Source organism: Akebia trifoliata, chromosome 9, assembly GCF_017979445.1.
Source record: "Akebia trifoliata isolate Shusen 1 chromosome 9, ASM1797944v1, whole genome shotgun sequence".
NCBI lineage: Eukaryota > Viridiplantae > Streptophyta > Magnoliopsida > Ranunculales > Lardizabalaceae > Akebia > Akebia trifoliata.
In genome coordinates, this window is record NC_141383.1 from 26,987,237 (window position 1) to 27,004,590 (window position 17,354).

General features: G+C 36.6%; 2 protein-coding genes across 3 annotated transcripts; one reads left to right on the plus strand and one right to left on the minus strand.

Moving 5' to 3' along the window:
- The first annotated feature begins 3,887 nt into the window (after positions 1-3,887).
- Positions 3,888-7,856, plus strand: LOC147395164 (transcription factor ICE1-like). The gene is made up of 4 exons (XM_086454254.1): positions 3,888-5,205; positions 5,861-6,085; positions 6,844-7,011; positions 7,530-7,856. Exons 1-4 carry the CDS (start codon positions 4,042-4,044, stop codon positions 7,611-7,613), a joined length of 1,641 nt encoding a protein of 546 aa, XP_086310380.1. The 5' UTR covers positions 3,888-4,041; the 3' UTR covers positions 7,614-7,856.
- Positions 7,857-9,079: 1,223 nt separating this feature from the next.
- Positions 9,080-15,234, minus strand: LOC147395165 (auxin response factor 2B-like). Of its 2 annotated transcripts, none has more exons than XM_086454252.1 (15): positions 14,756-15,234; positions 14,522-14,634; positions 14,167-14,262; positions 13,966-14,022; positions 13,711-13,866; positions 13,532-13,616; positions 12,955-13,045; positions 12,682-12,846; positions 12,192-12,311; positions 12,002-12,077; positions 11,751-11,919; positions 10,689-11,566; positions 10,328-10,518; positions 9,926-10,135; positions 9,080-9,499 (listed from the first exon to the last, which is right to left on the minus strand). In XM_086454252.1, exons 1-14 carry the CDS (start codon positions 14,886-14,888, stop codon positions 9,946-9,948), a joined length of 2,520 nt encoding a protein of 839 aa, XP_086310378.1. In that variant the 5' UTR covers positions 14,889-15,234; the 3' UTR covers positions 9,080-9,499; positions 9,926-9,945. The 2 variants fall into 2 exon arrangements, with proteins under 2 accessions (XP_086310378.1, XP_086310377.1); XM_086454251.1 differs by having other exon boundaries at positions 10,689-11,632.
- Positions 15,235-17,354: the final 2,120 nt, after the last annotated feature.

Consider the following 17,354-nt stretch of genomic DNA (forward strand, 5'->3'; position numbering starts at 1 on the left):
TTTTTTCTAGCGGAGATGATGAATGGAAAACAAAAAACATTGATTAATGCCCATCAGGCACCATAATTTTTTTTTTGAAGCGGGCAGGCGCCTTTAAAATTTTGAAAGAACCCTCTCCATTGGGTCACACGTGGCATTTTCAAGGATGTATTCCAAAATTTGGCGAAAATGTAACGACGTGAAATAAATTAAAAATGCTACATGTCTTGTAATGAAGAGGGTTCCTTCATAATTTTGAAGCGGCCAACCCCCCTCTAAGTCGGACTCTTGGGCACTTGGATCAATGATAAGGTGTAGTGACACAGGTTTGCTTCCCTAGGTCGTGAATTCAAAACTGAATTAAATTGCTCCTTATTGTTATGGGCTATCTTGGGGCCTAGGGATTAGTCATGATGGACACAATTTTGTAGCCAGACTTGGCCGAAGGCCTGCTCTATACGAGCCCTCTACCTCAGGGATACTCTGGTCAAAAAAAAAAAAAAGAACAAAGATTGATACTCATGATTTTAAAGATTTATTCATAACTTTATGTGCTCTGTCAAAATCTATCCAATAACGAATGCATTACTTGAACAAACACCAAAGCCACGAGTTCGTTTTCTTTGCAATTCTTTTTTTTTTTTTTTATCTTAGAAGAGAACACTTTTGTAGCTAAAAATGTCATAAAATATAATCGAATAATCAAATAAACGTTGAAATCAAAAGTTATATCGTTTCTAGCATAACTAGATGAGCCCATAGACGAAGTCATGATTTTTAATCAGTGGAGGCTAAGAACTAACATCAACTGCTAACCTTGATTTCCTTCTATGATAATGTTGGGCTCCTCACTACAAACGATGGTTGACTAATAATCTCCATAATAAAGTTATTGAGTTTTAGGATAAACTATATTTAACCTATTTAACCTGATCTTTAATCCAATGTCTTCAATGTATTATTGTAAAGAACCCTTGATTTATCTAGCCCAAAATCCATCCTTCTCCTTCTCCTTCTCCAAAAATTCTATTTTGTTTCCAAGACTTAAAAATTCAAAGAGATAAAATATTAAGTTTGAAAATGTTTTCATAAAATTCTTTTATCTTTAAATTGTTAATATCTAAGGTAAATTGTTTTTTTAAACTTATTCATCTCATCTTAAACCTTATCATATTTAATGTCTCATAGAAATACCAATTTTTTTTTTTACTTAAAAGTAACATGTAATTCTTTAAAATCCTATCTTGTTCTTAATGTTTGAAGGTTGAAGAGGAAAGATGTTCAAGGTTAAAACACAAAGATATTGAATAAAGATTGAAGATGAGGATCCTTAAGACATTTTTCATTAGTCCAAGTTTAAGAAAAATCTAGTTCTTGTGTTGTTACCTATTGTATAAATTATAAAGAATCGTGATAATCTGATGCTCTATTTTTTCAAACGCCCCAATCACAGAATCAGAGATCCTCTGCTTTGGTACTGCTATGTTAGTTAGGGAAGTTGGAAATTTTAATTTTAAGGGTTTATAACTCTTTGCTTCCAAACAAGTTCCTCTCCAATAACCTCCATTTCTCTCTTTAACGGAAAAAGAAACATGGATGCATGGTTTTTATCACAATCTTTGGAGTTCCCATGTGATGCGTGTGTGCCACGTGTTTTGTTCAGTGAAAATAAAGGTAAGAAAGAAGGAATCAGAAATTTAGGTGGGTCACGAAACTGAGGTGCTAAATTTGAGGGTGAGACACGACAGTGAGACGTGAGGTACGTACACTTGCACTTGGGGACGAGAGGTAAGAAGGTTTAATTGGGAATTAAGTGAAGTCAGTGAGGATTCACGAGAAACTTGGGTTGGTTTCTCCCACTTCAAATTTATTCTCACTTTCTCCATTCTTCTCTTGTCGCTTTTTCATTAAATATATGACGCATCCTGACCCACCCTGAATAAATGAAAGAGAAACCCTTTTCTTACTAAGATGTTAAGGAAAAAGGCATTACTAAGTCTCACCCACTGTCAAAATTACCTCGAGATGCGTTAAACAATCTTTGTCTCAAAATCTCTTTTTACAAATCTCTGACATTTTTTTTTTTTCTTTTTTAACGGTGGATGAGGCTTAGTAAGACATTTTTATTTTTAATTGGGAAGGCCACTTACCTTAGCAACAATAAGGTACATGTTTTTCTCTTTAATGTATTTATTTTTAGTACCAAGTCATCAGTGTCTTATGGTGGTCCAAATAAAGATACAACAGAGGAGAGGCATTTGCAATGAACGAATACATTTGAATGAGTTAAAAGTATGTAGGCCTTGTAAGTAGAAAAAGAAATATCATAAAATAAAATTTTCAACTCTCGAAGTCTATTTCTAGATGTATAATAAAGAAACACCCCCTATTAAATTAGTAATATTAGATTTATCCCTTTGCAAAATGCAAGGTTAATTGTTTTTTTTTTTTTTTCAAAATTTTGATTTAGTAGTTTAAGCATTTGAAAGACATATTTTTTTTTTTTTTTTTTTTTAAATTTCACCATTAAATCATTGACAAAATGAAATGTTGACTTATGGTCAAGTCGGTATATCTAATTTTGCATTTTGCAGGAGGGGAAACTTAATATCACCAATTTGACAAGGGGTGTTTCTAAAATACCCTAAAGATTTTTATTGGGATTGTGGATTACATAATACTTCTTAATTACTTATCCATTTTATTTACCCACTTTATCCACTTTCTTAATTACATAATACTTTTTATTGTGTTGTTGCTTATCTTTTGAAATCTCTTTTTTTTAAGTGATTGACATAATATATTTTCTTGGCCACTATCTTCTTTACTGACATTCATAGTTGTGATATGGTCAAATCTTCCCTAGTTAACACCACATCGTGGTTATGAAATAACATGTCACTTTTTATCAAATACTCTATTCTATAACAAATCAAAACAAATCTAATAATACATACTTATACAAGTGGATCTATCCAAGCAAATTGGTTAGTGTAGAGGTAATTCTGGATTACCTCTATCAACTCTACTCTACAATACTGTTGAATGCTTCTTGTTCCCTTCGTTCTTTGGTGGCATCGGTGTGATACCTACCAAGAATCCTTCGACATCCAAGTTAGATTATCAAAAAAATAAAGAAAAAAAAAATAAATAAGTAGGTTAGTTCTCAAGTTGGCTAGAAAGAGAAAGATCCCATTTTCCTTCGATCTCTTTCCTTTTAATAGGATTTTCTCTTGAATAATTTCATTCAAATATTGAGTTGCCTAGAAATAATATTTACTTTTGGGACAAAGAACTATCAAATAAATAAGGGAAAATTGAAAGAGATTTAAATATTTTAAAAGAGAGTTGAGCATTTTAATGTGTTAAAATACATTATTTTACCAAAAATGCCATTTGAATGATTAAAACATTGATCTGTCCAGCGTTTTAATAGTTTGTTTTAACAACCCCATCAATTAACCTTCATTAAAACACTGGACAATCCAACAAGTTATTAAAATGTTGGATTTGTCTAAAGACATAATTAGATTTTGGTAATTTTGAAAAAAAAAAAAAAAAATTTAAAAATATTAAAATATTTATCCTCTTTTAATAATTTACCCAAATAAATAATTAGTAGGATTTTCCTTTTCATTTTTTCATAAATGACAAAATTGCCCAGCTCACACAAAAACCGTTTGTTTCATTTTGAAGAAAATGCCAAAAAGGTAATCAATCCAGGGAAGGTTTCCCTAAAGGAAAAGCAACTTATTTAATATCATTTCTCATTAAATTAACAAAACAATTCCCTTTACATGTGTTCTCTACCTCCTTTATCACAGAAATCAAAGCTACTTTAGTGGCAACGTCAGTAAATATGAAAAGATCAGAAGAAGGGTAATTTTGTACTTTGTCACTGTTATTAAGTCCAAAGGTTTCAGTGTAACGTTCAAAGCAATAAGCCTTTCTCCTTTTTGCGTCTCTGCAACTCTTTTTTTTCTTTCTCTGTTTATATCTTTCTTTCAATTGTGTTTGTTTTTCTCTGAGAGAGATCAGAAAAGAAAAAAAGGCAGAGTAGAAATGCTATCGAGGATCAATGGTGTTGTTTGGATGGATGGAGAGGAAGAAAATACGGTTACATGGACTAAAAACAATGGAGGAGAGAACAATGAAGATATGGGTTCTTCTCTCTCTACTTTCAAATCGATGCTCGAAGATGACTGGTACGTGAACACTAATGGAAACCCATCTCACCAAGACCTCCACAGCTTCCAAAACCACCAACAAATCAAAGACATTGCCTTCTCTTCGAACCTCATTGCAGCAGAGAATCTACTGTTGCAGTCAGTAGATTCATCTTCTTCGTGCTCTCCCTCTTCTGGCTTCAATCTCGACCATTCGTTGGTACAGTCATTCTTGCCACCAAAATCCTGCTTGTCCTCAGCATCGTTCCTCAACGTGGTTTGCAGCAATCCTTATGAGAACGAGTTTGATTTGAGTTGCGACCCGGGGTTTCTTGCACCATTGCAGGATAACCAGATTTCCAATTTCCCTGTTTCTATGAACAGGGGAGAAGAGGTCTTGTCAGGGTTTAGTGATTTGAACTCACAAGGAGAGAATTTGAGCTCTAGTTCCCAATTTTCAAATACCCATTTAATGTCGTTGGTCGACAACAGAGGCACAGTAGGAACAACTGGTTTCAATCCAATTTTCGGAGGATTGGAGTTAGAGGGTTCTAGTAATTCTTTGTTGTTTGTCAACAACAACAGGTCTAAATTGTTGAAGCCTCTTGAGGTATTGCCTTCTGTGGGTGCTCAACCCACTCTCTTTCAGAAGAGAGCAGCTGCTTTCCTTCAGAATTCAGCAGCAATGGACAAAAAGGGGAATTTGGGGTTTAAGAGTTTGGATAGTGGTCCGGGTTTGATCAGGTATGAGGGTGAAAAGGGGAAGAAGGAGTTGGAAGAAGAAGGGGAGAAGAGAAAGAAGAAGAACGAAGAGGACGATATGGAGGAGGTGAGCATTGATTATGATTCAGATGACAAGGTGGAGGAGAACGCGAAGAACAGTAGTCGAACCAATTCGAATGAAAATAGCACCATCATAGCCATAGGTGGAGCCGGAGGAGATCAAAAGGGAAAGAAAAAGGGACTTCCAGCAAAAAATCTGATGGCGGAGAGACGTCGTAGGAAGAAGCTCAATGACAGGCTCTACATGCTGAGGTCTGTTGTCCCTAATATTAGCAAGGTAAAAGAATCTTTATTGTCTGTTGTAGCTTCTTCTTCATCTTCTTTTTTAATCTTTGAAATATCATTCAGATTTTATAGCTTAGGATTTTGATAAATGGCATTAACCTTGAAGTGGGTTCCTTTAAAAAAATATATATATGTTTTTTTCATCTTTCTCTAGAGCAACTTCCAGCATTTATCTCTGTTAAACTGAAAGCTCTATAACTCACCATGAATCAGATGAGCATGTTAGCAACTTAGCATTAGCTGTTTATTTTACATACAATGTTCAGTTCTCAATTGGAGTCATGTGGACCAAAAGATGCTGTGGAGGCTGAGAGAAAGTCTAATAAGAAGCACTAAACAATAACTCAAATGATTCCTAGAGAACTATCCCAGATAAATCGATTCAGTGAAGACTATGTTAGAGTTGAATGGCTGACAATTTTATCTGAGATCCTTCAACCAAGTATTTGAGAACTTTCTCGTTCACATTTTAGCTCCTTTTCCTCTAATTAAATAACTTGTTAGAATACTCAACCATGATCCGTGCATGCCTTGGACCTAGGGTTCAATTGAGTCATTGTCAGATCTTTTTTGGAGCTTTATCAATTTCTTTATTGTTGAGAAAATGGTTATGATGTGTGTTTAATTAACTCTTGCTGTTTGGACAGATGGATAGAGCTTCAATACTGGGGGATGCGATTGAGTACTTGAAGGAACTTCTTCAAAGGATCAAAGACCTCCACAATGAACTAGAGTCGAGCCCTCCTGGTTCTACGCTTCCACCTACTACCAGCTTCCATCCTTTGACACCTACACTGCCTAGCCTGTCCACCCGTATCAAGGATGAACTCTGCCCTACCTCATTGCGAAGCCCAAATAACCAGTGTGCAAGGGTAAACTTCCATGATCTTGCTGCACAACCCTCTAGTTGCCTTTATGAGAAGCCAAACCAATCCAAAATTTGGCTTATCCTCTCCTATTTTCCATTTCACTGCAAAGGCTTTTAGTTTCAATTTATCTAATTGCTTGAGAAACTGTTTGCTGCATATAATTTTTCAGCGCCCTGGAATTCTTAATCACTCAATAGTCTTTGAATATTAATCCTGTTGTGTGATAGACTGATAGGGAGCATTTTTCTATTTTCATGTACTTCTCGTTAAGTTGGCCTCATTCGCTGAAACTCTATGGGTTGATGATGGTGCAACGTCCAACCTGCTACTTATAGATGGCCCTCTCTTGTATGCACTTTAGGATTATGGGATACTAAACCAACACCCCTCTTTTTTGTTTTTCATGCCTGGGGAAGGCTTATGGGAAGTACCTTGTCTTCATACACAGTGCTCATGCCCATCAGCCTGGAATGACTAGTTGATAATTCCCATCCAGTAATCCTTTTTTCCGACGTCATCTGGTTGGATGGTCCAAAATATATATATATATATATATATATATATATAAAGAAAGTGTTCATTAGATGATTATTAATATCCAGTTAGTTCAGGATTCACCTTTGTAGGACCATTGATTAGGTTATATCCAATGACCAATCACGTGTTCACTTTTTGATTTCTTGTGGCTTATGGCACCCTCAATCATCTTGTATTATTATTAAAGAGATCTTTAGTCATATTGTCTACTTTACTACTTGCAGGTTGAAGTCAGGGTTAGAGAAGGGGCTCTCAACATCCACATGATTTGTGCCCGTAGACCGGGTCTCTTGCTCTCCACTATGAAGGCTCTTGATGACCTTGGACTCGACATCCAGCAGGCTGTCATCAGCTGTTTCGATGGGTTCGCTTTGGATGTTTTCCGAGCTGAGGTAAGCTTCCTCTCCCAGTCACCTTTTCTTCATTAGTTAATATTGTTAGGCAAGCTGGAGAGAACCCATATTTGTTGCAACTTGGAGAAACTATCCAACTGAACTATGACACCCTGACATTCAAGTCCTGACACCTCAATGTCTCTCATGATAAAGTAAAAGGGAACCTAAGGTACCTTTAAGAGAGAGAATATGATCTGTTTGAGACTCTGATATTCAATCTATAGATTTTTCCTAGTTTATAATCATTTCTGCTTGGCTGAAACACTGGGTAGGATGGATTCGATAATCCAATTTAGTGAGGAAATCTCTTAAGGTTTCCCAGTCTTGCATTCTGATATATCCATTGGTTTACCTTATATTTCCTCATATGGCAAAAATCATGATCCATTCTCTTCTCATATTTGTGTGATTAATAATTGATTGTGATACTTTTATTGGGTTCGGCATCTTAGATATGCTCCTTTTAACTATATATATTATATGTAAAAGAGGTGTTGTTTCTTTCCCTTTGTCAGCAATGCATGGAAGGTCCAGATGTGATGCCTGAGGCAATCAAAGCAGTGCTCTTGAACTCGGCCAGCTTCCATGGTGTCATGTAGCTCAATCTCAACTGTTATCAGAAGAATTGCAGCCTCTATGAGATCAAGGAATACATAATCTGTAAAAGCAAATCATCTACCATTCACTCCAATGGGAAATGATGCACCAAGCCCAAGAGTTTTTAAGAAGCTTTGTAGCGCACTCCCTTAATTAGTCAAGCTTGGAATCACAAAGAAAACATGTTATCTTCAGCAGTTTTAGCTTTAAAATAGAATCTCAATTGCGTTGGCAGTGATCTCTTACATGGTGGGATGTTGGCTCAATTGCAACATTACCTTGCACTTGATTTTGATTTGATGCTCCCAATATTTAATGGGCCTGGGGATTGTTATATCTTAAATGGACCTTACCCTTCATATTATACATATGATTGCCCAGAAGATGAATGGGGTCAGAACTCATAATCCATAATATTGTTATTAGACTCTGATCTTTGGTGGTGGATGAGGAACCATGCAGTCAACCCTTCCTTTTTTTACCAAGACTCACCACCATGATCCATGGTTATACTTATATATCTCGTCACATCGAGTCCAACCATATCGATTTAAAATAAATTTTATTATAAGTTGGATTAATAGATGTTTGTTCACAATATCATTTTTATATGGTTTATAATATTTTAATTATTCTATGTAAAAATGCCAAATTCAGTTGATTTTGACCCAACTTTCATAAATTCCATAATATTTTCTTAATGTGTGGATACATAAATAAATCAGTCACATATCAGACTGTCTCACCCCAGTTGCCTTCAAGGCTATGATTTTTTTCTAAGATCATGTTCACCACGCCCTCCCTCCCTGACTAGACAATTCTCTTCTGTAAATATTCAAATCATGTCTCTTTGCTTTCTTTTCTTTTTTCTTAAAGATCAAGTTTGGGTTGGTAGGACTAGGCTTGTCAAAGAATTTCATTAAAAACGTGCTACTTTTCCTCTCTATTTCTTCACAAACCACTTTTTGCTGGATTGGTAGCGAGTGGATCGGTCAGCGACCATGACCTCCTGACCCTCTCGTCTAGTGGATGATAGATTAGATAGTCAACCATTAAGGTGGTAGGTGGCTCTCCCAACCTTGGTCCTCTCTTTTTAACTAATAAAAAAATTTCATAATTCATTTCTCTTCTTTTCTACTTTCTCCAACTGTCCAACCATGTGCACATCCTCCAAGGGTTGGGGTCCGTGGTGTACCTCCATTCCATCGTTAGAGCCACATTTCTTTTCCTTACAGAACATTATGGAAGTGTTCATATCCGCTTTCACAACCATTGTTTAGGGAGAATCAAAATATTGGTCCGACTTGGGTGGGCCTCAATACAATCATCATCAAAACCTCGTCACAAATAAATTGATCAAATAGTCATGTTCTTCCCATTATTCAATTAAATCTACAACTGTTTGATAACAAAAAGCTTTGAATCCAAGAGAATGCAGCAATTTGCTCTTCATAGGTGATGATTAACATAATGTCAAAGGTTCACTCTCTATACAATTATAAAGCAAAAGTGAACTTAAGATAAATATTTACACGATAGTATTTCGCAACAGAAACATTAGGAGCCAGTTGAGGATCATTTAAATGTGTACTGACTCTTTCCATTGGGCACAAAGACAAAAAAATTATACAAGAAACGGGAAAAATAACTCTATACATAAGATAAGATAGATGATTGAGAATGCAAGGTGTGAATTAGAGAAGCATCATAGAAACTGTAAAGAATAAAAATCACAGTAAATCCAAAAAAACTGCAATATCAAAAGCTCCACGTAATTCCAGAGGGAGCAACTGTCGCAGAGTAGCGGCTCACTCGTAAACACATCTTCAAATAGGTTGCACAACCCAAATGGCTTTCCCACAATCTTGTCAAGTGCACACTTCCAAACCTGATCAATGGGAGAAATAAATCATTTGATGATACATGCTCTTTTTACACCTAATGCCACTCTCTAAGCAGACTACTTATAATCACAAATGTGGGAGATCGTAAAAGAATGCCTTTCCACTGACTACTTAAGCCCATAGAAACATTGTGTGGCATAAAATATTACATGAACATATGCATATACATACATATCAACAAGGACATAAGGAGCATTTAAGACCATTTAAGAAACTCCAATTTTCCATTGTGTTGTACCCACCAATTGTCTTTGGACCACAGAGGAATCTGTTTGGGCTTTTGTAGACCTCCATAAATTAGGTATCCATTTGAAATGGAATTTGGAAAAAGTTTTGATCAATATAGAAAGGACCACAGAATACTCGATTATTTCTCCACATGGGAATGGAGAGGATGCCTGGAAACTTACCAAACATGAAAAAGGTAAACCTAGAAGTTTTGGGGAGAAGCTGCTTGAGGATGATGATGCAGCAGAGATTTCATTTCTTTAGCACCTGCTGTTCTTTCATCTGTCACAGCCAGGTTTTCCTCTTCCTTTTGGTTCAGACTCCCTGGGTTCATCTTTTGGACCTCCTCTTTGGTATAGATGAAGATCTTGCGAACTATACTGCAAAATTCCCTGGTTTGCACACACACAACTCAAATAAATGGATGAACCTTGACCATTGGAATAAACTCCAGTCCAGAGTAGTATGATCATAATGTTTAAAACACAATGAATGGGAGATAAAAGATACACTATGTATAATGTAAAGAAAATGGATGTATCAATGGTTCAAGGGGAACAACAAAAAAGGTTCGGAACACTTACTGCCATGGATCATCTCCAACAAGCATCATATCACCCTCATTATCAGTATATACAACCAGCCAACTTTTGTTGGGAGCCATCAATTCGCCATTAAATTCAAACATTTGATCTAAATCAGCAATCAGTTCATCATAGCCATTGAATTTGGTAAGGTCCACAGATCTCCCAAGAGCAATCCCCTGCTTGTGAACCTGAAGTCAACAAAAAAAAAAAAATAATTCCATCAGTTCATAGACGTTATCACAAGTGAACCTGCATTCCAAAATCGGAAAAAGAAAAGAGAAACTAAAAGAAGGAGAACAAACTAGCCATTACAATCCCAGAAACAATAAATTACAATTGACATGGACAGGGGAAGAACCTTAGTGCAACTCCTGGTTGAACCACTTGGAAATTTGCTCACAACATCCCCAGAGGGCAGCTGCTGACAAGCTTGAATAGGTTTCTCCTGCTCTATAGCCGCAACAGCAGTATCTGCCAACTTTGAACCTTTCGATTGTTCCGAGTGTTGGTCAGATTCTACAGACCGAGAGTGATGCAAATGATCTCCTGGCTCATAAGCCGAATTTATATGTGATGTCACTGGGTTTCTATTGAGGGGAATACCAAATAGCATGCAGTTTCCATCACCTTTGGATTTTGAAGTAGCCTCATGTTGCTGTAACAAGGCAGGTTGTGGTCTTAACTCACTTGAATCAGGTAGAGCCCCTGCTCCTGATTGAGGAGACCGCAGAGGCATCAACCAGTTTCCTGGATGCTGCTGCTGCTGCTCGAATCTGAGACTCTGGGGCTCAGGATACCTACTCAACCCACCATATCTAGCGGTTTCTGGTTTCTGATAGGATACTTCACCAGCTTGTGCAGGTGCCCTCATGCTAGAGTCTAACATGTTTACTGAGGGGCCCAAAGGTTTCATGGTCCTTGAGTCAGCAACGAAGTAAAATTTGGCTTCTGTGCCTTGAAAATTCTTCTTCAGCGGACTAGCATCATCTGGGTTTGAGTCAACAAATGGGGGGCAGAACCCATGAGGAGAATCATTGGGGATTCGAAAACCCGATAGCAAATGTGCATATGTTGGTTCATACTTCATTAGAGAAACCCACTCCTCTGATCCAAATGTTGTATGACTAGAAACCACATCTGCCTTCTCAACATCTTGCAAAGGAGGCCATACAACAGCCTTTTGAGAAGTGTCTGACTCGTTATTTTCAGTAAAATTGCCTCTCACAGTCGAGATTTCTGGACCTTGCAAGACCCTTGAAAAATCAGTTACTGGAGAAGGACCTACTGTGACTTTAGATGAACCTATATAAATGAACATAGATTTAGAGAACATTTAACTACTACAAACTATCAATGCAATAAAAGAGGCAAAATAGGATTAAGAACTCTATTAAGTATCCAATGCAATGCAAGTTGTTACCTTCCTTCATAAGAACAGAGGAATCAGGACAGGAAGGAACCAAATTTCCACGGGGCCTTTTTGGCCTCGGCAAAGGAAGTGGATTCAGAGCAGGAGGAGACAAAGCAGGTTCTACTTTCCAAGGAGAAATCCTCTCTGGACGAGAAACAGAAGTTTCATCCCATCGCACCTAAAACAAATAAATGATGACAAAGCATTTCAGAGTACTTCAATAACAAAACACAATACAAACAACCATCTTATGATACTACCTTGAGGCATCTCCATTTTGATTGAGACCACCTGGTAGGATCAGCATCCCCAATTCCAACTATGGTGCCTGTAAACCTAACACGGCAAAAAAAGGTTCATTGTGGGATCAGCATTATTAGCTGTAGGCAACAAAGGGAGTTGCAGAAGTGGTGAAGAGTTGATACTTCAAAGAAGGTGCAGGAATCATACCTCTGTTCAGGTGCTTCTTCACCTTCAAACCTCATTTTAAATCTCATCCCAATAGAATGACTGTTCTTAACCGATTCCATATATTGATCAAATGGAACAATAAACTCAGCAGGGCTAGTCCTGTAAAGTTTAGAAGAACATCTCAGATTAAAGGAACGTGTAAAATTACAATACAAGCAAATACTTACAGAAAGCAGGCCTTCCCACCATTTGAGCGTATAATAAATAAATGGACTTAACCATATGTAACTTACACACCGAAATTTTTTGTCTCATAGAGACATGTGCCAAGCAGATGATTTTCAACTCCATAACACACAAGTAAAAATGGTCAGATATTGTCATCATCAAAGCTTTTTAACAAAATTTTGTGGGTCTGCTACATGGTCCAATATTATATATAGATTATAATTTTTTTTTTTTTAATGATTAGATTATAATTCATTGAAACCACGATATAAAAAGAAATGGATCAAGATACAACATAAACCTAGGTTTGTAATAAACGGTGAACATGGTTCCTGTCGAGACAGCATGCCATGCAGTTGCAAGGACTCCAAGGTGCATGCTGTGACTAGAGATGACCGAAGATGGAACGTTACTCTGCTGTCTCATAGCACGTCTTACCCCAACTCGAAGTTCCCCATTTTCACCTCTGGAAACCAACAAAGTAGCATCATATCAGACATCAATTGGATTTTGGTACCACAGGAAGTGGAGAAGATAACAAACCTATCGATAAAAAAAAAAGAAGATAACAAACCTGAGAAAAATAAATGCATCCCCTGCAACAAGCCTTTTGGAGCTAACAAAGACACTCCAACCACTTTGAAGCAAGTGCCTCCTTGGTTGACCTGGAAAACTCAAACCAGGTATAGAATTTTAAAAAAGAAAAAAAAAAGTCGATGTTGCTAACCGTGAAAAGCTAGTTTCTTGTTATTCGTCAATCTAAATAAAATTATGGGCTCACAACAACTGTAATTAAATTGTACCATTAAACAAAAAATATGTAGTTAGGGATCAGGATAAATTTGGACAAGAAAGCACCCCAATAATAAAACTTTACAAGATTAAGCCATTTCTTGCTTTACTCATGGAACTTCATGGGCTGAAAAACAGCAAACATTGACAGTCTTGCCCAACATGAAAAATGAGGTACCTTGATGCAATTGTTTTGAAAAAGACAATAAACCATCTAATATCACAAGGAAATAATCAAGGGTGAAGTAGAGAAACCGAAGGATCTCCATACCAAAAAGTCTTCAAACCAGAATATCAATGTAATGAATGGTGATCGAATAACACATGCAGAAACCATAGGAAAGGTATATAGTTGCTACCCCGAAAAATGTGACGGAACCTCCATTCAATTCCATGCAAATCCTTTGCTACCAACTCTTGAGTTGGTGGTTGCCCACACATATCCTGTTAAGGGAAAGGGAAAGCCAAAATCAGATACTTAAAAAAAGAACTCGGAAAATGGAAAGGAAGCACATGGAGCAAAGAAAGGAATCCTAACCAATGGAGGTAAGCATTCATCTGCATGACGTCTCAACACAGAGAACCCACCATGGGTGCTTGTATCAGAGGCAGTCAGAGTCTTACAGAAGGAATGCACAAGAGGGCGAGATGGGGGAGGCGGCACCGGCTCCTTCTCAACCGAGTTCTCATCTTGCTGGTAAAAATGCCATCAAGATAGTTAGAATTATCACCATCCGCACATTTTAATGTAAAAAATATCATCTAAATTTAAAACGCCTAAAAGGAGGCATACGTTTGCTTCAGGAAGCAACGTGACTTGTGCAAAAACCTCGTCGGTATCTGGTTCAGCCTACACGGAAAAAATACTCTATCAGTGCCAAGAAATCAATAAAAACCTATTAATCTCAGAGCAGTACCTTGACTAATTTCAGAAGGAACTAAACTTGAAAAACCCTAGGAACCCTAATATGTATTACAGATGAGATTGAAGCACCTTCAAGTGGACGTTCATCACACGGCAGAGGATCTTCGAAGGAAGATTATAAACTGGAATCTGCTGATCAGAGAACTGATTCGTTGACGCTTCAACCTGGATCGGAACTCAGAAACTTATCAATAATAAATTTATTCAAACAAGAAGGTATAGAAGCGGAAAAAAGAAGAAGAAAAAGAAATCATATCCACAAATCCCTCTAAAACCAACCAAACCAAAGGAATCCAACATCCATTTTCGTAGAAAAAGGAGTGTAACAGTGCAGAAAAAAAAAACAGATAAAATTTGCAAAACAGATAATTCTGAAGTTTAGTAGAACAGAGAGATCTCAAATTTCTGAAACAGACAAACTTACCTGCTCGATATGTCCCTGAGGAAAATAGAAAACTCGCTCTCCTTGGCGAGGCACAGTCGCAAGAGGACCAGCACAAGCATGCCAAAGCTCCGCGTAAAGCGCATCTTCCAAATCTATAACATTAAAAACAAAAAATTACAGAGATATCTAAACTAGATCCTTTCAACCATGCTCGAATCTCTACCCTATTGTTTTTATAAAAAAAAATAATAACCAAATCTGACAGAAACTAACCAGATTTACTATTTCTAGGCTCATAGTCTCTCGGAACCTCTGTAACACCGTTTCTAACCATTCCTCCATCTTTAGATTCGCCACAACTTGAAGAGAAGTTCTCTCCAAGGCCCGTACAGGATGAAGAAGCCATTTGTGCCAAAATTTCAGCACAGATCTCTCATCTGCAACTTGTTCAGTCGATTATTAAGGAAATCCGAAACCCTAACAACTTGAAAAACGAAAAAACAGTACCCAACAGCGATGAAATAACCCTAATTTCGCCAAAAAGAAACTCCACCAGACAATAATACTGTTCTGAATCTGAATCCCTAGATTTGAAACTCAAATCTTCAATCCTTCCTTGCAAGCGTCGTCTCTCTCGATTTAACCATTTGTTTGATATCTTTCTTCTTATCTCCTTCTCTCTCTGTCGTGACTTTCTCTCTCTTCTGCAACTCTCTTAGGTGATAGGCCCATCTGTCATAACCATTGTACAGTCCTCTCGACTGCAAGACCAAAAGCATGGGGTCCAACTCTGCACGCCAACCGGATGGTCAACCGGGAGTCCAAGTCACCAGACCGGTCCAACCGGTTTTTAATTACCTAATTTAACTTAATAACTGGCTAAAAACTAAAAACGAAAAGCGACACTTTAGGCGGCTCAATGGAATCATCCTAACGTCGTTATCACACTGACATACGTGTCTTTTTCTCATTCGAAATACTTCTTAACGCCGTCTATATTGTCATGCAATTAGGGGGCAGCCTCACTTAATTAACATTAAGGATCTGGTGTAGACCTTAACTATGGTTACTTTTCTTTCCTTGCCGACACGTGTCCTAAAAGAAATAAATTTCCACCATTTCCCGCGGTCTCACGACTCATAAGTCAGTCAGAACTAATTCTCTCTACAATTTTATTTTATTTTTCGAGAATTATCTTTTCCAGAAATTACGAGGAAAAGTATAAATAAATAAATAATAATAATAATAAATCCTTATTATATATTATATAAGTAAAAGAAAGAGAGTCCACGTGTTTGAGCGTTAAATGATTGGATGAATGCGAAGCAGCTTAAGTTAGAGGAGGGAGGGACCGGACCCATGGTATTGTCTTTTGTTAACTGTGTAGCGTCTAAAGCAACAGGAATCTTTTTCTTAAAAGTTATTAAGATATTGTTATATATTCAGAATTCTACAATTACTGTATGGGCACCATGACATTATATATATATATATATATATATATATATAGGAATAAAAAAGAATAGTGTACGTGTCAATTCTGGATCTCGAATCACGTTTCGGTTTTCGTTACAAATTAAATTCTCCCATTTTTAGTTTTTAATTAAAGCTGACTTAATATAACAAGGAATCAATTAATTGATTGAATATTTGTAAACTAAGATAACATTCTTATCTTTCACCTTTTGGAAAAATAGATTAAAATTCTCAAGTGAAGTACTGATTGCATGGTTTTAAAACTCAGTTTCTCATCTCGTTCATACAGGAGACCAAGTTGTCTCAAATGAGATATTTGATTTCTTTGAATCGTGTAGGATAAGATTTTCAAAAAGAGTTGCCATCTAAAACGGTGTCCCAATCTTATAAAAACGATAGGTGTCTTGTGTGTGGCACATTTTTATTGAAATTCAAACACACTTTGGCTTGATTAGTAGTCCAAGCTGTTTTAAACACCAACTAAACACATGCCATGTAAAAACCTATCCTATCTTATAGGTAAGGGATGCCGTATTAGTCCAAAAACGTCATTTGCATGTTTCCCCAAATTTTTATTAATTTTTTTAACGATATTTTCTTTAATTTATTCGAATTAATCAAATTGAACACTTCTAATAATTACCACATCCGTCCGTGATTCGTAATTCATCCCATTGAACTTAGGTTTATTGTTCTAATTTCCTTTCTCATAACAAAAGTCAGAAAAGATATTATAAATCATCTAGAATTATCTAAATAAACAAAATTGTAATGCTACTTTATTCAACTAACCCATGTGTAGATTACATCTCGTTGGGTTGTTTTAAAATTTCAAAACAAATAAAATAAGAGTTTGTGTTGTGTAATTATGTTGACTAATGATAAAACCACACGTTAAAACATACATGGTCTGCACACGGCTAACATGGCAAGGGCACAGTATCGTTGATCTTTTTCCTTATGTATCTTGAAGAAAAAGATTTATGATTCTATGTCCTTGCAACATCAGCCGTGTACTTTTTAGAGTGTCATTTATCATGATTCAATTATATTTTGTGAATGATATCATATACTTGGGTTCAAATCCTACCAGCCCCGACTCTTTAAAAATAGGGCTTACCAATAAATAAATAAATAAATAAAATTGTGTTTTGTGAATGAGTTGTGATTTTTTGACTCCCCCCTCCCCTGACAAACTCTCGTGATGAGGCATGTGCATGAATCATAGATTTTTCATCAGGACACACAATTGCATATACCCATAAATATGTGCAGTTATGTATGAAAACAAAATCTATGATTCATGCACATACCACATCACGAGAGTTTGGGGGGAGTCAAAAAAATCATTATTCTTTATGTATACATGAACCCATATTCCATATTTTTATGAATC

Coding starts and splice junctions, on each gene's coding strand:
- LOC147395164 (XM_086454254.1), top strand. CDS start 4,042: ATGCTATCGAGGATCAATGGTGTTGTTTGGATGGATGGAGAGGAAGAA. Junction 6,086..6,843: donor CAAATAACCAGTGTGCAAGG/GTAAACTTCCAT, acceptor TACTACTTGCAG/GTTGAAGTCAGGGTTAGAGA. Junction 7,012..7,529: donor TGGATGTTTTCCGAGCTGAG/GTAAGCTTCCTC, acceptor TCCCTTTGTCAG/CAATGCATGGAAGGTCCAGA.
- LOC147395165 (XM_086454251.1), bottom strand. CDS start 14,888: ATGGCTTCTTCATCCTGTACGGGCCTTGGAGAGAACTTCTCTTCAAGT. Junction 13,617..13,710: donor ATGAATGCTTACCTCCATTG/GTTAGGATTCCT, acceptor TTCCCTTAACAG/GATATGTGTGGGCAACCACC. Junction 10,136..10,327: donor GTTGGAGATGATCCATGGCA/GTAAGTGTTCCG, acceptor TGTGCAAACCAG/GGAATTTTGCAGTATAGTTC.